At 42.3% G+C, this 26336-nt stretch overlaps 1 protein-coding gene across 11 annotated transcripts in view; it reads right to left on the bottom strand.

Annotated features, from left to right (window-relative positions):
- Nucleotides 1–26336, bottom strand: part of ptprt (protein tyrosine phosphatase receptor type T) — a 541100-nt gene that overhangs the window by 388014 nt on the left and 126750 nt on the right. For all 11 annotated transcript variants that reach the window (XM_062050776.1, XM_062050836.1, XM_062050792.1 and 8 more), the window contains exons 5-7: nt 24317–24398; nt 18536–18651; nt 16599–16773 (exon numbers count right to left, since the gene is read on the bottom strand). In XM_062050776.1, coding sequence (XP_061906760.1) covers nt 16599–16773; nt 18536–18651; nt 24317–24398 — 373 coding nt within the window. The remainder of the gene's footprint in view (nt 1–16598; nt 16774–18535; nt 18652–24316; nt 24399–26336) is intronic.

The following is a 26336-nucleotide window of genomic DNA, read 5'->3' as shown; positions in this document are numbered from 1 at the left end:
CATTGGTACTTTAACTTTAACCTTAAACAGATTTTACAGTAAAAAAAAAATGGCAGCTCAGTCATCAAAATGCTACAGTAAAATTTGCAGTGTATTGTTACAGTGCATTCGTGTTAATGGAAAAAACATTTTTAAATCTACGATGGTTTTTACTGTGCATCGCTGTAAATGTTAAAAATGGTACCACTGTTATATTTTACGGACTGAGCTGCCAGTTGTTTAACATAACATCTATGGACGTTGTTTTTACAGTGCATTAGTGTAAATAAAAATAATGTACCACTGGTATTTTTACGATAAAATTCTGGCACCTGAGCTGCCAGTTTTTTTACTGTAAAATCTACTGACTTTTTTTTACAGCGTGTGTGTGCGTGTCTGTCTGTCTGTCTGTGTGTGTGTGTGTGTGTGTGTGTGTGTGTGTGTGTGTGTGTGTGTGTGTGTGTGTGTGTGAGTATGTTCTTGTATTTCTACCCTTCTGGAGACATCGAGAAGGAAAAGTACCTTCCATATGAGGACCAGTGAACAAGTTAGGACATAAATCATGGTCCCAATACAGAAAACCATTGCATCTAATAGAGAATGTCTCATTTGCACCCCTGGTGTTGAAATCTATCAAAATTAGGGTGGTTGCAAAAAGGACGGATTTTTAAAATTGACTCTGTGTCGGTTTTAAATGTGCTCCCCCTCTGGTCAACATATGTAATAACAAGTGTGTGTTGGAAATTGAAATGCGTCCCCTTTGGCCAATATTAGTTTAAAAAAATAACTATGTATATAGAGACATACTGTAATAACTTGAAGTAAATAATGAAGATTAAAAACCAATTACCAACAAAAAATTCAAAAACATATTTTTTAACTAAAAGCATTATTTTTCTCACAATGTGTCGACTTTTTTCTTATAAAATTGGGAACAATTTTTCATATTCTTTCTGTTTCTGTAATATTGCAATATTGTCTCGTAAGGTTAGTACTTTATTATGTGTGTGTGTGTGTGTGTGTGTGTGTGTGTGTGTGTGTGTGTGTGTGTGTGTGTGTGTGTGTGTGTGTGTGTGTGTGTGTGTGTGTGTGTGTGTGTGTGTGTGTGTGTGTGTGAGTGAGAGTTCCATGTGGTGGCGCTGGTGTGCAGGCATCTATTCGTGGAGACTGTGGGTGGACTGCTGAGCGGGCCTGTGCAGAACCAGTACTGTCCACGCTCCTATTGATTCTTCTTTTGATCTGGTAAAATATATAGAAGACGTATGTGGGCAAGGAAACACAGAGAGGCATAAGTACACACACACACGCACTCACACAAACACACACTGCTGAGAGTCATTGCTGCACCACCCAGACACACGCATACACACCTCTGCTGGCTGAGAGTGACAGTAGTGTATCTAAGCTACGCCCCTGAGTCTTATCTCTGACAGGCAGGCAACACACACACACACACACACACACACATATATATATATCACAAAACAACAGAATATTGACACAAAATGCAGCGGCGCAACTAGTGAGGCTCCACAACAACACTACTTCCTGCAACACGTGCATGTGTTCTGGTCGACAACACAAGATCGGTGACAAAAAAGTAATAAACAAGTTTATCTGCACTTTCATAAAGTTAACACAACTTCCATTGTTTATATTTTACCCTAAATTACTTCTTTTGACAGTGGACACACATATAACGTTAATAAAGGTTTTACGTTTGACCCTGGAACAGATTATTCCATAGGAAATCATGTAAATAGAAATAGATAGTCTGCAAGTTGTCGTTTTAGTCTGCACAAAGACACACACAAGAGCATGAACATGAGCACTGAGACATTAAGATGGCATCATGCAGGACCAAGAACTGCCAGGCTGGCACGCACACACACACACACACACACACACACACACACACACACACACACACACACACACACACACACACACACACACACACACACGCATTCTTGTATTTGTTACCTTCTTGAGCCCCCTGAAAAATGCCCGCCTCTTTAGGACCACACTTTCTAGATTTGTATTTACAACATTAATAATATATAAATTACTATGCAAATCAAGAGGGTTACTGAAACGGCCTTCTTTCATCTCCGTAATATCGCTAAACTTCATTCCATTTTGTCCACTAGCGACACTGAGATCATTATTCATGCGTTTGTTACGTCTCGTCTCGATTACTGTAACGTATTATTTTCAGGTATCCCTATGTCTAGCATTAAAAGATTACAGATGGTACAAAATGCGGCTGCTAGACTTTTGACAAGAACAAGAAAGTTTGATCATATTACGCCTATACTGGCTCACCTGCACTGGCTTCTTGTGCATTTAAGATGTGATTTTAAGTTTTACTACCTACGTATAAAATACTACACGGTCTAGCTCCAGCCTATCTTGCCGATTGTATTGTACCATATGTCCCGGCCAGAAATCTGCGTTCAAAGAACTCCGGCTTATTAGTGATTCCCAGAGCCCAAAAAAAGTCTGCGGGCTATAGAGCGTTTTCTATTCGGGCTCCAGTACTATGGAATGCCCTCCCGGTAACAGTTAGTGATGCTACCTCAGTAGAAGGATTTAAAGGCCTACTGAAATGATTTTGTTTTTATTTAAACGGGGATAGCAGATCTATTCTATGTGTCATACTTGATCATTTCGCGATATTGCCATATTTTTGCTGAAAGGATTTAGTATAAAACAACGACGATAAAGATCGCAACTTTTGGTATCTGATAAAAAAAAAGGCTTACCCCTACCGGAAGTAGCGTGATGTAGTCAATTGAACATATCCGCAAAGTTCCCTATTGTTTACAATGATGGCCGCCAGAAGTGAGAGAGATTCTGACCGAGAAAGCGACGATTTCCCCATTAATTTGAGCGAGGATGAAAGATTTGTGGATGAGGAAAATGCAAGTGAAGGACTAGTGGGGAGTGGAAGCGATTCAGATAGGGAAGATGCTGTGAGAGCCGGGGGTGACCTGATATTCAGCTGGGAATGACTACAACAGTAAATAAACACAAGACATATATATAGTCTATTAGCCACAACACAACCAGGCTTATATTTAATATGCCACAAATTAATCCCGCATAAAAACACCTAGGTGTTTGTTATGCTAGCTCCTAGCTCCTAGCTACTAGCTCGAGCTAGTTATAGCTCGAGCGGGTTATATGGACGGGATCCCGTATATATAACCCGCCAATACAATTCAAACACCTGCACAACACACACACTCACTCAGCCCAAAGAACCGTTCACCTAACCCAAGGTTCATAAAGCTTATATATTTAACCAAAGTTACGTACATGACACGCACGTACGGGCAAGCAATCAAATGTTTGGAAGCGCGCGGGTGGGACCTGATATTCAGCTGGGAATGACTACAACAGTAAATAAACACAAGACATATATATACTCTATTAGCCACAAAACAACCAGGCTTATATTTAATGTGCCACAAATTAATCCCGCATAACAAACACCTAGGTGTTTGTTATGCTAGCTCCTAGCTTCTAACTACTAGCTCGAGCTAGTTATAGCAAGCGATCAAATGTTTGGAAGCGCAGCTACGTACTCACGGTATCGCGTCTGTGTATCCAAATCAAAGTCCTCCTGGTTAGAGTCTCTGTTGTCCGAGTTCTTCGATCTTGACTGCATCTTTCGGGAATGTAAACAAACACCGGCTGTGTTGTGTTGCTGACTTCCCTCGCAAAATATCCGCTTCGCACCGACAACTTTCTTCTTTGCTTGCTCAGCTTCTTTCTCCATAATGCAATGAACAAATTGCAACAGATTCACCAGCACAGATGTCCAGATTACTGTGGAATAATGAGATGAAAACAGAGCTATTTCGTATTGGCTTCAATGGGGAAGCCATACCTCTTTTAAACTGGCTACGTCACGCGCATACGTAATCATACCGAGACGTTTTCAAGCGGAAGTGTGGCGGGAAATTTAAAATTGCACTTTATAAGTTAACCCGGCCGTATTGGCATGTGTTGCAATGTTAAGATTTCATCATTGATGTATAAACTATCAGACTGTGTGGTCGGTAGAAGTGGGTTTCAGTAGGCCTTTAAGTCCCATCTTAAAACCCATTTGCATACTCTAGCCTTTAAATAGACCCCCTTTTTAGACCAGTTGATCTGCCGTTTCTTTTCTTTTCTGCCCCCCTCTCCCTTGTGGAAGGGGGGGCACAGGTCCGGTGGCCATGGATGAAGTGCTGGCTGTCCAGAGTCGGGACCCGGGGTGGACCGCTCGCCTGTGCATCGGTTGGAGACATCTCTGCGATGCTGACCCGTCTCCGCTCGGGATGGTTTCCTGCTGGCCCCACTATGGACTGGACTCTCACTATTATGTTAGAACCACTATGGACTGGACTTTCACAATATTATGCTAGACCCACTCTACTTCCATTGCATCCGGTCTCCCCTTTGAGACATTTTTGATTTAGGGCTATATAAATAAACATTGATTGAAATATAAAAAGGTAAGCTTTTAGTTTATTTTTAATTTTTGGTTTGTAATTCGTTTTTAATCTTCATTATTTACTTCAAGTTATTACAATATGTCTTTATATACATATTTATTTCCATCCATCCATCCATCCATCCATTTTCTTACGCTTATCCGAGGTCAGGTCGCGGGGGAAGCAGCCTAAGCAGGGAAGCCCAGACCTTCCTCTCCCCAGCCACTTCGTCCTGCTCCTCCCGGGGGATCCAGAGGGGTTCCCAGGCCAGCCGGGAGACATAGTCTTCCCAACGTGTCCTGGGTCTTCCCCGTGGCCTCCTTCCGGTTGGACGTGCCCTAAACACCTCCCGAGGGAGGCGTTCGGGTGGCATCCTGACCAGATGCCCGAACCACCTCATCTGGCTCCTCTCGATGTGGAGGAGCAGTGGCTTTACTTTGAGCTTCCCCCGGATGGCAGAGCTTCTCACCCTATCTCTAAGGGAGAGCCCCGCCACCCGGCGGAGGAAACTCATTTCGGCTGCCTGTACCCGTGATCTTGTCCTTTCGGTCATAACCCAAAGCTCATGACCATAGGTGAGGATGGGAACGTAGATTGACCACTAAATTGAGAGCTTTGCCTTCCGGCTCAGCTCCTTCTTCACCACAACGGATCGGTACAGTGTCCGCATTACTGAAGACGCCGCACCGATCCGCCTGTCGATCTCACGATCCACTTTTCCCTCACTTGTGAACAAGACTCCTAGGTACTTGAACTCTTCCACTTGGGGCAGGGTCTTCTCCCTAACCCGGAGATGGCACTCCACCCTTTTCCGGGCGAGAACCATGGACTCGGACTTGGAGGTGCTGATTCCCATCCCAGTCGCTTCTTACTCAGCTGCGAACCGATCCAGTGAGAGCTGAAGATCCTGGCCAGATGAAGCCATCAGGACCACATCATCTGCAAAAAGCAGAGACCTAATCCTGCAGCCACCAAACCAGATCCCCTCAACGCCTTGACTGCGCCTAGAAATTCTGTCCATAAAAGTTATGAACAGAATCGGTGACAAAGGGCAGCCTTGGCGGAGTCCAACCCTCACTGGAAACGTGTCCGACTTACTGCCGGCAATGCGGACCAAGCTCTGACACTGACCGTACAGGGAGCGGACAGCCACAATCAGACAGTCCGATACCCCATACTCTCTGAGCACTCCCCACAGGACCTCCCGAGGGACACGGCCGAATGCCTTCTCCAAGTCCACAAAGCACATGTGGACTGGTTGGGCAAACTCCCATGCACCCTCAGGGACCCTTCCGAGAGTATAGAGCTGGTCCACAGTTCCACGACCAGGACGAAAACCACACTGTTCCTCCTGAATCCGAGGTTCGACTATCCGGCGTAGCCTCCTCTCCAGTACACCTGAATAGACCTTACCGGGAAGGCTGAGGAGTGTGATCACACGATAGTTGGAATACACCCTCCGGTTCCCCTTCTTAAAGAGAGGAACCACCACCCCGGTCTGCCAATCCAGAGGTACCGCCCCCGATGTCCAGGCGATGCTGCAGAGTCTTGTCAACCAAGACAGCCCCACAGCATCCAGAGCCTTAAGGAACTCCGGGCAGATCTCATCCACCCCCGGGGCCTTGCCACCGAGGAGTTTTTTAACTACCTCAGCAACCTCAGCCCCAGAAATAGGAGAGCCCACCACAGATTCCCCAGGAACTGCTTCCTCATAGGAAGACGTGTCGGTGGGATTGAGGAGGTCTTCGAAGTATTCCCTCCACCGATCCACAACATCCGCAGTCGAGGTCAGCAGAACACCATCCGCACCATACACGGTGTTGACAGTGCACTGCTTCCCCTTCCTGAGGCGGCGGATGGTGGTCCAGAATCGCTTCGAAGCCGTCCGGAAGTCGTTTTCCATGGCCTCGCCAAACTCCTCCCATGTCCGAGTTTTTGCCTCCGCGACCGCTGAAGCCGCACACCGCTTGGCCTGTCGGTACCTGTCCGCTGCCTCCGGAGTCCTATGAGCCAAAAGAACCAGATAGGACTCCTTCTTCAGCTTGACGGCATCCCTCACCACCGGTGTCCACCAACGGGTTCTAGGATTACCGCCACGACAGGCACCAACTACCTTGCGGCCACAGCTCCAATCAGCCGCCTCGACAATAGAGGCGCGGAACATGGTCCACTCGGACTCAATGTCCAGCACCTCCCTCGTGACATGTTCAAAGTTCTTCCGGAGGTGGGAATTGAAACTCTCTCTGACAGGAGACTCTGCCAGACGTTCCCAGCAGACCCTCACAATGCGTTTGGGCCTGCCAGGTCTGTCCGGCATCCTCCCCCACCATCGCAACCAACTCACCACCAGGTGGTGATCGGTAGAAAGCTCTGCCCCTCTCTTCACCTGAGTGTCCAAAACATGAGGCCGCAAATCCGATGACACAACTACAAAGTCGATCATGAAACTGCGGCCGAGGGTGTCCTGGTGCCAAGTGCACATATGGACACCCTTATGCTTGAACATGGTGTTCGTTATGGACAATCTGTGACGAGCACAAAAGTCCAATAACAAAACACCACTCTGGTTCAGATCCGGGCAGCCATTCTTCCCAATCACGCCTCTCCAGGTTTCACTGTGGCTGCCAACATGAGCGTTGAAGTCACCCAGTAGGACAAGGGAATCACCCGGGGGAGCACTTTCCAGTACTCCCTCGAGTGTATCCAAAAAGGGAGGGTACTCTGAACTGTTGTTTGGTGCGTAAGCACAAACAACAGTCAGGACCCGTCCCCCCACCCGAAGGCGGAGGGAGGCTACCCTCTCGTCCACCGGGTTGAACTCCAACGTGCAGGCTTTGAGCCGGGGGGCAACAAGAATTGCTACCCCAGCTCATCTCCTCTCACTGCGTGCAACGCCAGTGTGGAAGAGAGTCCAGCCCCTCTCAAGAGAAGTAGTTCCAGAGCCCTTGCTGTGCGTCGAGGTGAGTCCGACTATATCCAGCCGGAACTTCTATACCTCGCGCACAAGCTCAGGCTCCTCCCCCCCCCAGTGAGGTGACGTTCCACGTCCCAAGAGCTAGCTTATGTAGCCGAGGATCGGACCGCCAAGTGCCCTGCCTTCGGCTTCCGCCCAGCTCACAATGCACCCGACCTCTATGGTCTCTCCCATGAGTGGTGAGCCCATTGGAGGGGGGACCCATGTTGCCTCTTCGGGCTGTACATATTTATTTATTTTTGTTAATTAATTTTGGCCAAAAAGGACGCATTTCAATTTCTTACACACACTTGTTATTACATATGTTGCCCACAGGAGGAGCACTTCAATTTTTTTACTCACACTTGTTATTTCATATATTGACCAGAGGGGGAGCACTTTTAAAACTGACACACAGTCAATTTGAAAAATCCCTCCTTTTTGGGACCACCCTCATTTTGATATATTTCACCACCAGGGGTGCAAATGAGACATTCTCTATTAAATGCAATGGTTTTCCGTATTGGGACCATGATTTATGTCCTAACTTGTTCACCTCATATGGAAGGTACTTTTTCTTGTTGATGTCTCAAGAAGGGTAGAAATACAAGAACACACAAACACACACACACACAAACTCTATGTATTGTTGCAAACTGCCCTGGTCACAGCAAAGCACCTCAATTTATTTCATAGCGCCCTACACAAATACAAGCAAACTAAAAAAGTGCACACAAGGAACGTGTAAACTCTATCGCAAAAAGACACAGGTGCACACTGCACCAAGTTAGGAAGATACCAATCCCAGCACACGGAAAAAAAGCACAAATGTAGCTGGAGAACAGGGAATACTGCAGACCGATTTAGCAACACACACACACACACACACACACACACACACACACACACACACACACACACACACACACACACACACACACACACACACAAACGTTCAGATCTGTGTGTTTATGCATGATAATGTTCACTGATGGCATCATGGGTGATTCCCCCTGGCGGGACGCATGGCACCTGAGCTTCACACACGTACACGTCGGCAAAAACTGCACACACACATGGGGTGCATGACTGTGTGTTGCACTAACAGATGGTAATGACAGTTTGGGTCCCTGAACTCATCAAAATATGGCACACTCACGAGAGCGCACGCCCACGCGCTCCAGCTTGCCACCAGATGAAAACATCCTTCACAGCCAATAAAAGGTTAACTACGTCATTTATCGCAAATATGCATCAGCTATATTATTTAAATTTAAATCCAATTTGAAACAATGAATGTCAGCGAGAAAGATGGAGCTGGTATGAAATATTTTTGCAGATTAACAACCATTGTCCTATTTTTATTAACAAAACATACATATGGAAGTTTTTATACACACTGGGGATGAACACCAAAACTCTATATCACAATACGTATTGAAGCCTCTTGCGATAACGATCCATATCACAATACTATTTGGTATATAAATGGTTAAAATTTCAAATGGGTTACAAAGGCTCCTAAATTTGCTGCTGACATATGTGGTAACATACTGTGTAATTTCCAGTTATATCAACTTCTCAAAACTATTATTAATCTACTTGTTAATTTACTGTTAATATTTGTTTACTTTCTGTTGTAACATGGTTCTATCTACACTTCTGTCTCTCGAGCCCCATGCGGCTTTTAAGTAGCATTTTTAAATAAGGATTGAAAATGGAAAATGATGGGGAAAAATATTTGTTTGGTTTTAGTATGGTTTTTGTTTGAGGAGAAACATGACACAAACCTTCCCAATTGTTAGAAAGCCCACTGTTTAATTTGTTTGTGTGCATGCTTCACTGATGAGAGTATTTGGTGAACATCGTTTTGTCCTAATAATTTTGGCGGTTCTTGAACTCACCATAGTGTGGACTGTGACGCAACAGTTTGTTTACATGTAAAATCTTCCACTCTTTCTTTGTCTCATTTTGTCCAACACAAGTTTCATGTTGTGCGTGAATGCACAAAAGGTGCGCTTTGTTGATGTTATTGACTTATTGGAGTGCTAATCAGGCATATTTGGTCACTGCATGACTGCAAGCTAAACAATGCTAACATGCTATTTAGGCTAGCTGTATGTACATATTGCATCATTATGCCTCATTTGTAGGTATATTTGAGCTCATTTAATTTCCTTTACTTTTATCCTCTTTGTACATAATTTAGTTTTGCATGTCTCATGACACATTATCTGTATGTAATATCGGCTGCATTTCAGATAGTTGTGTGTGTGCCATTTTGTTCCAGACCACAGCAAACGTTACCCAGCTTGCCAAAGATTGTAATAAATCTATTAAAAGAAGACAGCCTGCCGTTTCCTTTAACTCGGACACACACATCTATACCTTTGGCTATTAAAAGACAGTAATTTCCAGGACTTATCTCACCTTCTGAGAAGCCTCTGATTTACTAATGGTTTCTAATGTTGTAAAAATGGGTAGAATAAATATTACATTTCAACATTTCTGTCAACGAAGATCTGCTTCAGCCTGCGACACATAGTCATTTTGATAGTAGGCTATTACAGCTAATATAGACACTTACATCATGTGTTGCCTTCATTATACTACTTATATACGGCGTTCCATTTTGTGCGGCTCCAGACAGTTTTAATTTTTTTATTTTTGGTCCAATATGGCTCTTTCAACATTTTGGGTTGCCGACCCCTGGTTTAGTGCAATACTACAACTGTGAAGAAAGTATGCAAAATGTGGTATTATCAATAGAGATGTATATTGAGTACTGGTATATGCAGGTGCCGATTCCTAATTAGATTAAGATTCTGGGCTAATGATATCAGTATTTTTTATTCTAGATGACTGACGTTATTATGACATGCTGTCACATTCAGTTCAGCTGCCGCTGCTACACATTCAAGTCAGCTTTGAATAATGACAAATAAGGACGCAACACCACACAAAATTTGTAAAACAACATTTCCTGTTCAAAAGTTCCTCGAAGTCACTGTGTTATATTATGCAGAGGTATACTTATAACAATTTTATAGACAAATTATAGTATTTATAGTTTTGGTAGTTGGGAGGTGCAAAATGTATATTCTTCCTAAGGAACAGTCACAGAAAATAATTGAGAAGCACTTATCTAAAGTGACATAATGACACTATGATTGGTGATGGAGAGGAACAGTTTTCACCACCAGGTTCCGCTCATTTGATTAGGTACAAATAAGTACTGACTAATCCAGCACTTCAGGGTGTCATCATCATCAATTTTAATCAAAATCGGAATTTGTGGAGCCGAGTTATTAACGTGACCCGAACTTGGATAAGCGGAAGAAGATGGATGGATGGATGGAGTTATTAACGTCTTGTGTTTTTCGGCAAACATTCAGGTCAAAGTTGAATGCCATGCCACGCCCACATCCTATTGTGTACGCCACTAATATGGCAGGACTAGATAATAACTGCAAGCACAGACGGTGATACGTGAATGTGTCATTGCCCGGGTGCACACCAGTGCGCATTCATCTGTGCGCTGCGCTGGGCGCACCTCCAAGAGCGCGCTGGCGCGCGTCACTCTGGCTGCAGCAAGCATCTGCATTCAATCAATCATCAGCAATCAACACACCTGTCACTGAACATAGCGACCTGTCCTGTACAGTAAGCCGAACCTAACAAGGTCTATGCACTCTTTCTCTCTCTCTGTGTTTCTCCCCCATCGTGTTCATTTGTCTTGTGTCCTTCTTGTCGCCTTCCAGCAGCGTACCTCCGTTCCCGCGTTACGAGCTGTGTGTCTCGTCTCCCCGTATTCCCTCTGCTTCCCTGGCTGCCTCTTGGATCTCGACCTTCCGCCTGGACACGGACTTTGACGCCTCTCTCCTCCCCTCAATCTCACGCCTGCTCACGGACCTCCGAGCCAGCCTTGCCCTTCTCGGACTTCCGCCTCTCGCTCAACACTCCCGGTAACACTCAGCAGTAAATTCCCACACATAGTCGCACACCATACACTTTTGGTTTTCGTCACACTCCATTCCCTTGTTTATTAATATTATTTTCTAATTTGTATATATATACATATCATACATATATATAAATAAACAGAGTTAAACAACGTCTCTGTTGTCTGTGCTGTCTTCTTCCCCTGTACAACCGTAACAGAATGAAGTTTAATCATGGACGTGCAGCACAATAACAGGAAGAGGAAACACAATTGCACCCAACAACTACCGGGGTAACTCCGCTTGCCTCGCCCAATAAATTCAATTCAAACAACTTTATTATTCCCTCAAGGGGCAATTCATTTCATTTTCATGTCATCCCACAGACATAACCACACTGGCGGTAGGCAAAATGGATTTGCAATTTATCTTCAACCATCAGTTTAGTATCAGTGTCTGATCATCTTAAGTGAAGTAATGACAGTTTGACTGGTGGTGGCGAAAAGTGGTTTTCACCACCAGGCTACGCTTACAAGGAATGGATACAAATAGGCACTTGCCCATTTGGCACTTCAGGGCATCATCATCATCATTTGTACAAATTGGGATCAAGATCTAAATTGTGGAGTTTCGTGTTGTTTAAAATTTTGTGGTGAGCACATCAGATCAAAGTTTGGCTCCTTGCCACACCTACATCCTATGCGAATTCATCATCGCCCATCTGTTTAGTATCTTTCATTTTAACCGTGGCTCATTTGGTCAAAGTCTCTTGGAAAAGCTTGTTAAAGTACGACCCCTGTTATTATCCTTAAATGGCCAATAGAAACCAAGATGGCCAACTTTTTGTTTATTTTTAAATATAGTTTTTTGAGGCTTTTACGTGCATCTTCTCATGATAAACGTCTCCATCGAGTTTCGTGATGATACGTGAATCTGATAGCAGGGGCAAATGTTTTCTCATTTTCAAGGGGGCGCTACGGAGTCAATGTTAAAATGTTGTGTTCGGGCCCCCAAAAATATCAACATTTTTGCCAGACCTGATGAGCCTGCAAAAATTGGTGAGTAGTTAAGGGCCTTTTCTTTAACGGCCTCATAAATGCAATCTAAGTGGGGGGTTAATAATAAACAAACCAATTTCAATAGGACCTTTGCAGCTTTTTGCTGCTCTGGCCCAAATTATTTGATACTTGTTTATATTGACAAATGTGCTGTTTTAGACTTCAAAAGGGCACTTATCAAGCATGTCTAGCTTATATGATGTTCTGTGCTTAGCTCTTGTGTAGCTGTTAGCTTCTAGTAGCCTATAGCCTACCATGTTTACCTTGTGTAAAGGACTTGACTAAAATACAAGAAAAGAAGGTAACACTTTAGTATGGGGAACATATTCACCATTAATTAGTTGCTCATTAACATGCAAATTAGTAACATATTGGCTCTTAATTAGTCATTATTTAGTACTTATTAATGCCTTATTCTGCATGGCCTTATTATACAACCAGTAAGCCATTAACTAGGAGTCTTCCCTCAATAACCTCAGAATTATTGCTTATTAGTAACCCTAAACCTAACCCTTATATGTTCCCCTAGTGTCCAAATAACTCTAAATTAAGTCTTTGTTACTTAGAATATGTTCCCCATACTAAAGTGTTACCGAAAAGAACAATCTTGACAGAGGAGGAGGAGGAGGCTGGGCTAAGGATGTCATTACGTCCGACAACAACGGATCGTTGAGATGGTGTAATTGTATCAAAGCCAAGGCAACAACTTTAGCCCACCTCCCCAGCGCATCAATAAGTTTCTCAGCAGGACGCTTCCTGTTCACATCAACCCGCAAAGATTCTTTCCCCTTTCATCGAGCGGCGTGTTGATGACATTAGAGGCTTTTGATTTGCTCTCAGCACCGACGCCAACAAACCCAACTAGACATGTCTGCTATCAAAGTTAAGATCTAATTTCTTGCGCTTTTGCAAAGGATACACCTGTATATCGTCAAAAATCCAGCAACAAGCTGCTTTCATAAGATTCTGTCTTAGCTTGAAGAGGAAATCCCTCTCTCATAATTGAAACACAAGATACAAAAAACATTGAGAAAAATACTTCTATTTAAAATTCTGGTTGAAGTCAAATAATATACAAATAGGTGTGTGTAGATTTTAGTTTTTAGGTCATTTGAGACACATGTGATTTAGGGCTATATAAATAAACATTGATTGATTGATTGATATAATCCGAAAAGGTTCAATCGATGCAAATGGCCTCTTTTCTCAAAAAGAGTCCTTTTGCCTCTCTTCAGTTTGTGCAGATAGTATAAAACCAGCCTTACATGGTGTCCCTTATAAAATGCAAAAATCCCAACAGGTCAAAAGGTTCTCCATGTTGGTGGAGGTCACACGAGTCTCAATTTCAATGCATGACATTCTCTTAGAAATACGGGAACTTGTTCTATGTTCAAGGCCATAAACTGTTCCACTGGAGTAGTCACTGAATTTATAACAAAACCTCACTTCACCTTTTATATCGAACATGTCTCTTCTGTTAAACAACCTAAATAGTATTATTTTCACAACAACATGACATATACTGTACGTCTATCCATGGTCCATTCATTATGTAATGAATGGGGAGGAGCAATTGCCGATATCATTGTGTGACACAGTCGTACCTTGGTTTGCAATTGTCACCGTTTTAAGCCATCATTTTCACCAAAATGTCTCGACAAATAGTATGGCTGCAAAACAACCCAGCATAGACCAAATAAAGTTGTTCAAGTGTCCAATCAAAGTCAATGAGAGCCCTAGAATCCGTGTTTCCTGAGTGTTACTGAATACGCCACATTGCTAAGAAATAAAAATAAAAAATAAAATAAAAATAATAAATAAATACAACTAAAATAAATAAATAAATAACAGAACTTAACATTTGAAAAATAGGATAAAAAAAAAAAAGAAAAAGAACAGAAAAGAATGCACAACATTAGTAGAGTAGGTTTAGGAAAACATTCAGGGTAATATGGTGCTTACCGGCTATCCTCAGTAGTTTTGTGTTAACATTTTTGGGTGCCAGTAACCAAGTTATTTGGATGTACATTTTTTCTTATGGGAAAGATTGTTTTGGTTTTCAAACAATTCAGTTTGGAACTGACCCGTTGGAATGGATAAAAAAAAAAAAAGTATCAATGTACTGATAATTATTATAATGAATATTGCAATAAATTATTATAATAAAAAACAAGTAACAATGTATTGATAATTATTATAACTAATATATTGTATAGGTTTTATCGTGACGATTTTGAACATCCATGAGTGTGATTGGCTGATATCGCTACTGATCACATGTACTAACTGTACCTTTCTAATGTATGTATTACGAGTGCCATAAACAGTTTAACAATATAAATACAAAATATAAATTAGTTCTAGAGGCGTGGGAAATAATCTATTTTTATATGCATATTATTTTAGATTATTATTTATTATTTAGATGATTATTTTAGATGCATTAAAAATTGATTCATAAACATCAATATTTAGTAAACATCAATAATCAATAATCGATCATGGATGTATTTATTGTAAATAAAGTCATGCAGACAGTTCTAAAATTTGGCTGACTGCAGTGAGCCACCTCACGGACCAGCTCACTTGCTCCATCACTAATTGGAGTTTGGGATCAAAGTAACACTCTTTTCTAACTTTTTCAGCAGCTGCTCTCACGCTGCCTCAGTATGACGGCAACTAGCTAGAATGATCTGTCGATCTCTGGCAATCGGACTACAAATATGACTTTTTACCGCAATTACATTTTTCTGTAAAAATAAAAGAAGCAAATTGGGAAATTTGGATATATTGTTTTTCTGAGCTACATTTTGCTATCATGTCTACATAGTATGTGCTAAATTATTAGTATTACTAGCTCACCTTTTTTAAAAGTGTTATTTAGCAACTCTGCTCTCTTGTTGTTATAATGTCCTCAAAACACTGGTTGTGTATCTAAGTTGTCGAACATAGTGTGTCCAGCTTTATGATAGTCACACTACACTTTATCATAGTGTCACTACACTTTATGAGAGTCACGCTGCACTTTATGAGAGTCACACTGCACTGTCTGATGATCACACTACACTTTATGATAGTCACACTCCACTTTATGATAGTCACACTGCACTTTATGATAGTCACACTGCACTTTATGATAGTCACACTCCACTTTATGATAGTCACACTACACTTTATGATAGTAACACTACACTTTATGATAGTCACACTCCACTTTATAATAGTCACACTGCACTTTATGATAGTCACACTCCACTTTGATAGTGACATTACACTTTATGATAGTGACACTACACTTTATGAGAGTCACACTTCACTTTGATAGTCCCACTCCACTTTATGATATTCACATTGCACTTTATGATAGTCACACTCCACTTTGATAGTCACATTACACTTTATGATAGTGACACTCCACTTTATGATAGTCACACTGCACTTTATGATAGTGACACTACACTCTATGATAGTCACACTGCACTTTATGATAGTCACACTCCACTTTATGATAGTCACACTCCACTTTATGATAGTCACATTGCACTTTATGATAGTCACACTCCACTTTATGATAGTCACACTGCATTTTATGATAGTCAGACTACACTTTATGATAGACACACTGCACTTTATGATAGTCACACTGCACTTTATGATAGTCTGACTACACCTAATTATAGTGACACTACCCTTTATGGTAGTCACACTACACTTAATGATAGTCACACTCCACTTTTTGATAGTCACACTACACTTTATGATAGTCACACTCCACTTTATGATAGTCACACTCCACTTTATTATAGTCACACTGCACTTTATGATAGTGACACTACACTTTATGATAGTCACACAGCACTTTATGATAGTGACACTACACTTTATGATAGTCACACTGCACTTTATGATAGTGACACTACAGGGGTCTCCAACAACTCTTTTGCTGCATTTGTGCATGGTTTCGCATGTTTGTATCAGTTTTGTCAGTCCAACCCACAGACATTGACATAGTGTGCACGTGTGTGCACCCCAAAAGTAAAAATAGTCACATACACCTTATGCATGCATGTGTGAACCCCAAAGATGTCAAGTTAGGACCTGTGGGTGCCCTGCTTGCAACAACTCTCCAATCATGTGGCAGTTGACGCATTGATCTCTGATGTGATATTTGCCGTAAACTGACCTTTGACAATGAGGTCGGCGTAGTTGGACACTCCCGAGCCTCCTTCAGTACGGATGACACAGCGATAGCGGCTCGTGCTGCGCTGCGACGTGTCGCCCACGCTGACGGTGGACGAGAAGCGTCTGTGGTTGACCACCCGGGTGACCATAAGTGCCGTGTCCTTCCCGTTCCACTGCTGCAACGTCAAGAGCGCTCATGTTAGCTAACTGGGCCAACGCTGGTCATGGTGTTGTTTTTTTGTGCTATGTTCTGTTGCCATGACAACAAATTCAAGTCCAGATGAAGCAGAATGTTCACTAGTGTGCACTAGTGTTGTCCCGATACCAATATTTTAGTACCAGTACCGGTACCAAAATGTATATTGATAATTTTCCATATTTTTCGGTACTTTTCTAAATAAAGGGGACCACAAAAAAAAACTTGCCTTATTGGCTTTATTTTAACAAAAAATCTCACGGTGCATTAAACATATGCTTCTTATTGCAATCTAAGAACAATTTTGTCCTTAAATAAAATAGTGAACATACGAGACAACTTGTCTTTTAGTAGTAAGTAAGCCAACAAAGGCTACTAATTTGCCTGCTGACATATGCAGTAACATATTGTGTCATTTTCCATTCTATTTTGTCAAAATTATGAGGGACAAGCTGTAAAAATTGATTATTAATTCACTTGTTCATTTACTGTTAGTATATGCTTACTTTCTCTTTTAACATGTTCTATCTACAGTTCTGTTAAAATGTAATAATCACTTATTCTTCTGTTGTTTGTTACTTTACATTAGTTTTGGATGATACCACAAGATTAGGTATTGATCCGATACCTAAGTAGTTACAGGATCATACATTGGTCATATTCAAAGTCCTCATGTGTCCAGGGACATATTTTTGAGTTTATAAGCATAATATGAATTTCGTAAAAAGGAAAAAAGATTTTGTGACGATAAGAAACATCGATGTAATCATAGTAGTATCGACTAGATACGCTATTGTACTTGGTATCATTACAGTGGATGTCAGGTGTAGATCCACCCATGGCATTTGTTTACATACAGAGTGCTACCTTGCTGTTACAGTTAGCTATCGTATCCTCCTACGGTGTGTAGTGAAGCATGTTTAGCTATTCCTCGTCCTGCAGGGATGATACTTGTAAGAAACTTACTTTATTTGTCGCCATGGAGGCGAGGATTAGTGATTTAGAAGTCGCTAAAGCACTGCTGACTGCGAATGGACGTTCGCCGCTAGTTCGCTAGCCATGTCTTAAAGCACCTCTTCCTGATGGCGTTTCAGTGTTATAACTTCACCTTTATCGTCCGTTTTTAGGTCAAAATGCATCAGTTCTCCCTTTTCTGTCTACACAATGTCTGTTTGTAAGTACTCAGTGATTGTGCGCTGCCGAACATGCTCCTCTGCTCGCAAAACCAGCAATGTCATGACGTGACAACGCGCCGTCATGCCCGGAAACCGGTACTTTTCAAACAGAGTATAGTACCGTTTTTGATTCATTAGTACCGCGATACTATACTACTACCGGTATACCGTACAACCCTAGTGTGCACCATGGTATACACCGCCCCTTCCCCAACCGGCCCACAGGTGTCTTTTTCCAGTTGTGATTGAATCTGTAGGCCACTAGGGGTCCTGTAACGTACACAAGCTCCCCCATGCTGGTCACATAAATGTTGACTGGACCGTCAACAGATGGAGTCACTGGTGCGAAGCACGACAAACGCTTTTTAATCAGTTTTAAATTACAGCTGGGAATGCTGAGGTGGTCCAACGTATGATTTTTTTCCTATGGATTAGCATTCATGAATTATGCTTTCATTTGACTGTTGGAATTCAAAATAGCCCACATAGAGTTGAAGGTAGAGCCCAACATAATCATAATAATAATAATAATAATAACAATAATAATAAACAACATAAGGTACCAACCTGCAGCCAAAGCTTGTCGTGCTGAGACCACTTTCCGCCGGCCGTACACTGGAACGATGCGTTCTGGCCCACGTTCACCTCCACGTTCTGGAGACGCAGGAAGTGCGGCGCCTTCCCTGCAGCACACACAGCAAGCGAGCAGGATGGATGCAACACGTCAGACATTTTTGTTGGACTTCCCCAGAGTAGCTTTTAAAAAAATAATGTTGTGCTTTTATTTCTCCCAACCAAACACTAGTGATATGTCAAACAATACTGAAGCGTTGATGAACCACAAAAAACAACAAGTGATACTGTGTCTCTCAATGCCCCGATGTATGTGTCACTTCACGAAAAAAAAAACATGTAACCTAACAGCTGCTGTTGTGTCGTTTGATTGCAAAGCACCAAAAAGCTTCTTTCGCCTTACAAGGGATAAATGCAGAGGAGTGGCCCCGTTTGACATTGGTATTTATCACCATCAGCAATCGAAAAGGAACTAAGAAAGGCAAAACACTCTGAAGTGTGGGATCATTTTGATTCCATAGCGCCGAATAAGGTCAATATTAATCAACGTCAACGATGTGGACACGTTTGTTACTGGATATTTTCTAATACGCTTCCACCTTAGAGACTTTGAATGTGTAAGTAATATGCAACTTATAATTATTTGATACTTATTTATATTGAAAAATTAAATTTTTTAGATTGCAATATTGTTCAACTAAGAACAATATTGCACTAGCTTGTGTGCTATTTTGTGCTTACCTAATCACCAAAAATGATTCCCGGGCGCGGCCACCGCTTCAGTCCACTGCTCCCCTCACCTCCCAGGGGGTGAACAAGGGGATGGGTCAAATGCAGAGGACACATTTCACCACACCTAGTGTGACAATCATTGGTACTTTAACTTTAACTTAGCTGTTGCGTAGCTGCCAGCTCATGGTATAGGCTACCATGTTTATCTTTTGTCAATGACTTGACAAAAATAGAAGAAAAAAATAACCTTTGTGCTTATTTGGAGGACATTTAGATGTTAACTAGCTGTTTGGTTTTGCAGAAGTAAACGAACTGCAAAACTACCGTAAATTCCGAACTATAAGCCTCTACTTTTTCCTTACACTTTGAACCATGTGGCTTATAAGACGGAGCGGCTAATTTATGGATTTTTCTTCGCTGACGGCAATTATTAAATTAATTTTGTAAAAAAAAAAAAAAAAAGCAAAAACACTAAAAGGGTGTTTTATTGTGTGTGCCATGGTGCTCTCTTATGGACAAATTCGCTCACTGCAGGTGCTGCAGTGTCCTTCCATTTATCTGTAGTGCTTTTTTTCCCCAACCGGAATGCTGTTCAGTCTTCTAGCCATCCTTAGCGGTTCTATTCTTATGGATTCTTCATTCATCACTCCAAGCAACGTTTAAGTTTTACAGTATAACTAAAACGGTTTATACTTACTAAACAATCTCATGTGTGATGTCTGTAGGAGCCTTTTCATGCATATTTGTACGTGCTATCAGAATGTAATGACACTAGCGTCGTTAGCATTAGCTAATATGCTAACACGTTTACAAGTGTCTGTGTTAGTATTAATAAATTACAACTGCATTCTTTGTATATTGTTTCAGTTTTACAAAGTTCTAAGTGAATTCCCCAAGACGTCACCGTGGAGTTACTGAGTCTGTTTAGCTGATTGGAGAGCTAATTATGCAGCTAGTGGGTCCATGACGATGACTTCTGTTTTGTTTGATCAGCCATTTTACTGCCGTGTTACAGGCATCGTTTGGAAAAAATTAAGGTACTTAAATAAACATTTACAGAATCTTACTGTGTAAATAACATGTGTCCCAACGTATATATCTGCGGCTTATAGTCCAGTGCAGCAAATATATGGAAAAATGTTTTTTTCTTCTAAAATGTTGTGGGTGCGGCTAATATCCTGGTGCACTCTATCGTCCGAAATACACGGTAATCGTATCTGTGGTATACACATGCAAGATGATATCATCAAATACTTGTTTTTACTGATACATTATCGAATCAGGACATCTCTAATATTTGCTAACTATTCATTTCATTTGTCGGGCAAAGGTATTTTTTTACTTTTTAAATCCCGCAGATGGGGCTATTATGAACTAGCAACCCAGTGTTAATGCAGTGTCAATACAGCCATTGAGTTTGCCACACTCTTCACAAGACTTCATTTTACTACCAATGCCAAACACTTCACATCATAACGAGCGTCCTCTGCAATAGACATTTGTTTGTGGTCTATTTATGTGGTAACACACTGATAAGTTCCCTCTGTAATAATGCTTTTAATTCATCTTTAATTTTTAGTGTTGCCAAGTGACAAATCAGATGAAATAGTGGTCAAGTGTCACAGTTACTCAATGACTTGATATTGCCATCCCGAGTGTTGTTGTGGAGAATTGGGCTACTTCTACTAAGCTGGGTTTCGGACTTTCTTTGTTTGTATGTGCAGAAAAAATGCTTGTTTGGCATTATTTTATTAATTCAGTTTCTGTGCTACAAGTTATCATTGATAAGTAGCAGGAAAAGCGGCTGTGTTGATGACATTGTCACGGCGCAAGCGCATGCAGCTGCGCATTCCTCAGTGTTCGCTCTCTGGGCATGCCCCTGACCTGCGCGGCTGTCTCCAATCTACAATCAACACACCTGACGCTGATGAGAGCTCCCCTGCCTTCTTAACCCTTGTGTGGTGTTCATATTGTTGTTACTCAGCCAGTGTTCGTGGGTCTGATGGACCCGTTGCATTTTGTGGCTTTTAATGCCTCACAATCAAACACTTTTATGTTAAAATACTAACTTATCCCAAAAATCAACTGTAATGAAGTGCTTTGAGAGGCTGGTAAAGGAATACCTTGTCTCCAGACTTCCCCCCACATTCAGCCCATACCAGTTTGCTTATCGCCCTAACCGCTCCACAGAGGACGCCATCTCCTATGCACGCCACCTGAGCTTAGAACATCTGGAAGGAAAGGACACACACGTGCGGATGTTGTTTCTGGACTTCAACTCTGCATTCAACACCATCATCCCGCAGCACTTGGTGAGCAAACTGGCCCCCCTTGGATTCAGTACCCCCCTATGCAACTGGCTGCTTGACTTCCTCACAGACAGACCACAGTCTGTGAGAGTGGGCGACAACACCTCCAGTGCCATCTCCCTGAGCACCGGCTCCCCCCAGGGCTGCGTCCTGAGTCCGCTGCTGTTCACGTTGAGGACCCATGACTGCTACGCCAGGTCCACTACTAACCACATTGTGAAGTATGCGGACGACACGACAGTAGTGGGACTCATCCGTGACAGCAATGACATGGACTACAGGGAGGAGGTGAAACATCTGGTTGACTGGTGCAGAACCAACAACCTGGTCCTGAACGTCGACAAGACCAAGGAGATCATTGTAGACTTCAGGAAGCACCAGTCCAGCCACGCTCCACCCTTCATCAACGGCACAGCGGTGGACATGGTAAGCAGCACCAAGTTCCTGGGGGTGCAGATAACTCACAATAGGACCTGGTCCCTACACACCGGAGCTCTTGTAAAAAGAGCTCAGCAGCGCATGCACTTTTTGCATCGGATGAAAAGAGCACAGCTCCCTCCCCCCATTCTCAGCACATTCTACAGAGGCACTATAGAGAGCCTACTGACCAATTGCATCTCTGTCTGGACTGGAGCCTGCAGTGCCTCAGACTGGAAGTCTCTCCAGAGAGTGGTGAGGACGGCGTAAAAAATCATCAGGACTCCTCTTCCTCCTATCCAGGACATCGCAAAAAGCCACTGCCTGACCAGGGCTCAGAAAATCTGCAGAGACTCCTCCCACCCCCACCAAGGACTGTTTTCACTGCTGGACTCTAGAAAGAGGTCTGCAGCCTCCGTAGCAGAACCTCCAGGTTCTGTAACAGCTTCTTCCCTCAGGCCGTAAGACTCTTGAACGCATCATAATATAGCCCTCAATTCCCCCCAAAAATGGATGAACAATATAACATACATCCATAAACGTAGATGCATATGCAAAAGTGCAATATATTTATCTGTACAGTAATCTATTTATTTATATCTGCACCTTATTGCTTTTTTATCCTGCACTGCCAACCAGCTAATGCAACGAAATTTCGTTCCTATCTGTACTGTAAAGTTCAAGTTTGAACGACAATAAAAAGTACGTCTAAGTCTAAGTCTTACAAACACTGGCTGAGTAACAACAACACGAACGTTGCATTGAAATTTCTCTGCCAGTTTCAGCATCCCACAGGGATTCTTCTTTTGTGTTTCTGCACCTGCGGTTCCCACACAAGGTTGCAACATTGTTTGTCAACACTGTCTGCGCTCATTTTGTAGCATATTTGACCCTCTGATGTTCTGTGTACCTACACTCTGTCCTCCTCCTGTCTAGGCCTAGTGTGTGTGTGTGTGTGTGTGTGTGTGTGTGTGTGTGTGTGTGTGTGTGTGTGTGTGTGTGTGTGTGTGTGTGTGTGTGTGTGTGTGTGTGTGTGTGTGTGTGTGTGTGTGTGTGTGTGTGTGTGTGTGTGGTACACAGAACATAAATTTCCACACTTCTATTAGCCCCGGGTCCAGTGGACCCCGGACATCTTATATGTAATAGAAATGTGTAGGGGGGGTGTATGGTGTGTGTTGATTAAATATGTATTCTGATATATGTTCTTCACAGAAAATGAGCCAAAGCCAGTGAGTCTCAGTTTGAAAAATTTATTAATTGTATCATTTCTCTTTTAATAAAAATCGAAAACGGGTCCCACAGACCCGAACACCACACAAGGGTTAAGCCAGCGTGTCCTGCGTTCTAGTGCCAGAACGTAGCTACTTGTCTCCGTAAGCCCTGCACGTCTCTAGCTCTCCTCGCTTATGTGCTTTTGTGCTCTCCGTGTTTCCCCTCCTCATTGTGTCCTGTCCTGTGTCGTCAACCTGCAGCTCCTCTTTGTTCCCTGGATTCCAGCTGTGGCTCGTCTCCCCAGATTCCCTCTGGTCTTCTTGCTGTCTCCCTGGATCTCGACCTCTCGCCTGGACACGGACTCTAACGCCTCGCTCCTGCCCTTGATCTCTTGCTTGCCCACGGACCTCCAAGCATGCATTGCCCCTTCTGGACTTCCGCACCTCTCACAACACGCACCTTCAACATTGTACGGTCAAACCCACCAGCTAGACGCACCACATAGTCAAACCATACACGTTTGGATTTATTACACACGTCATTTATTTATATTAATAAATATGCCTAAGGCTAAAGGACGTCCCTGCCTCAGTGCAGTCTTCTTCTCCATGACGTGTCCAGGTTCGGCGTTCATGCATGAGCAGTGACCCACCTCTTCCATGCATGCCTTCAGGCTCAGGGCGAAACAAAGTGGACTTGAGCTGTCCAACGTGTCAAAGTACAGCGTGAACAGCGTAAGTGTGCCCGGAGACTCAGTAGCTAAATCGGTGTGTGTTACTGTGATGCAGAAAGAAGAAGGCAAGCGAGGATGGGAGTCTTGTCGGCAGGCTGGGTGAACAGTGGGAGAGGGAGGAGCCTGCGGGGGACCGTGCTGCGAGTTTGTTGGAGAAGTGTTTCTTGTCAGATTTGAGCGATGAAGACCCTGAGTTAGGACCTTCTTCCTGCCTCTTTGCAATCTGTCTGCAAGCCTCACAATCACTCTCTATGTGTGTGTGTGTGTGTGTACGTGTGTCTTTGAGAGAAACAGATGATGCTCAGTGGGGCTACAGTTGTGCAGGGTCAGCTATTAACACTCACTCACACAAACACACACACACACACTTACTGCACGGATGAGCCAGAACTCGGATGTCGTCAATGGCGATGACACCCGGATGGCCCTGAACTGAAACGGCTTCAAATATTACCTTGAGAGGAAGAGAAGGGGGGAAAGAAAAAACAAAAATTAATGATACACACACTCAAATTAACTCCTGGGGGACTTTTTCCACTAAAGAAAGTCAGCAAGCGTCGTAATGCAGTTCTTAAGTCTCATGGAAGATCTTCATCCTCCTCTCATCCATCCTCATTTGTCACATGACTCCTTTTCATTGTCATCCTCCTTCACTGGCTTGATGTTCCTTCTCTTTATTTCCACTGCAGTGTGCTCTTCTCTGCCGTCACATCTTTAAACATTCAGCAGAGTGACAGGCTGCCAGCAGGGCCGTGCACTCCTGACCCACGCACACACCCACACACACATGCACACACACACACAGGGCTGTACTTGTCAGTGTTGTGACCTGACCCGCATAGCAACGACTTGTGGGGGGACTCAACAGAAGAAGCACTGAAATATGACGGCCTTCTCTCTTGTTTCTAATATTGTGTCTTCTAATGCAGCTCACTATAAGGTGATCCATATCAGAAACAGTCGCCAGTTTGATACAGTATCAAAAATAAACATATTGTTAAATTAATACAACTTTGACAGTGTCAATGAAAAGTCAACATACCGTATTTTCCGCACTATAAGGCGCACCGGATTATAAGGCGCACCTTCAATGAATGGCATATTTTAAAAATTTGTTCATATATAAGGCGCACCGCATTATAAGGCACACTGCATTATAAGGCGCAACACATTATAAGGCACACCGCATTATAAGGCGCATAGATTAGACGCTACAGTAGAGGCTGGGGTTACGTCATGCATCCCGTAGTTGCGAGACCTGTTGTGGCTCAATATTGGTCCATATATAAGGCGCACCGGATTATAAGGCGCACTTTCAGCTTTTGAGAAAATTGGAAGTTTTTAGGTGCGCCTTATAGTGCGGAAAATACGGTAGTTATTAATTGTAAAGCACCAGTGTCCAAAGTGCAGCCATTTGTGTATGTTTTAACCCACCAAAATTATTTATTTATATATATATATATATATATATATATATATATATATATATATATATATATATATATATATATATATATATATATATATATATATATATATATATATATAAAATAAAATAAAAAAACAAATAAAATGAATACATTTAAATAATTAAAATAAAATAACTTAATAAAAATAATTAACTAGAAAAAATGCCTGCATCCGTCAAATATGAAGCCACAGAATATTGCACTTCTGAGTGTCCTCAACACGGTGCAGCAATACACAAAAGCAGACAAAAGGCTCATCACTTATCTACCTTTCAATCACTTTTCAATTGGGGTTAAATTTGAGATCAGTCTCTTTAACATATTTTAAGAAACCACCCCATACTTTCAGAAACTTGTGTCACTTGTAACTAGGAGTGTTATTGGTCCGATATCAGCAAAAAAAGAAAAAGTATCGAATGATATCGGCTTACATGTAAAATGTCCGATACAAGCAGTCCCTCAGCGTGTTTACTTGTACAAAGCTGGACAGCCAATTAACATCTAAACGTCCTCCAACAAGCACACAAGGTTGGTCTTTTCTTCTGTTTTAGTCAAGTTATTTGCAAAAAGGTAAACATGTTAGGCTATAAGCTACTTGGAGTTAGCAGTTACACAACAGCTAAGCACAAAACAGCACACAAGCGAGACATATGAAATAACAATTTAACAATATTGCAGTCTAAAACAGGACATCTGTCAATATAAAGTATTAAATAAATACAAGTGCATATTACTTACACATACCAAGTCTCCAAGGCAAACATGTCCGCATGGTTCAACTTATTGCGTCATGAGCTAAACTTAATGAAATATTGTGACCACTACTGTATGTTTCAAACACATGTACCACTCCACTTCAAAACCATACATCTGTCATAAGATTAGTGTTTTTCATACCTATCAATCTTCTTTCAGTAATTTCA

The sequence above is a fragment of the Entelurus aequoreus genome, linkage group LG01 (assembly GCF_033978785.1).
Source record: "Entelurus aequoreus isolate RoL-2023_Sb linkage group LG01, RoL_Eaeq_v1.1, whole genome shotgun sequence".
In the NCBI taxonomy this organism is placed as follows: domain Eukaryota; kingdom Metazoa; phylum Chordata; class Actinopteri; order Syngnathiformes; family Syngnathidae; genus Entelurus; species Entelurus aequoreus.
The sequence above is the reverse complement of the archived record's forward strand: the minus strand, read 5'-3'. Positions and strand labels throughout refer to the sequence as shown.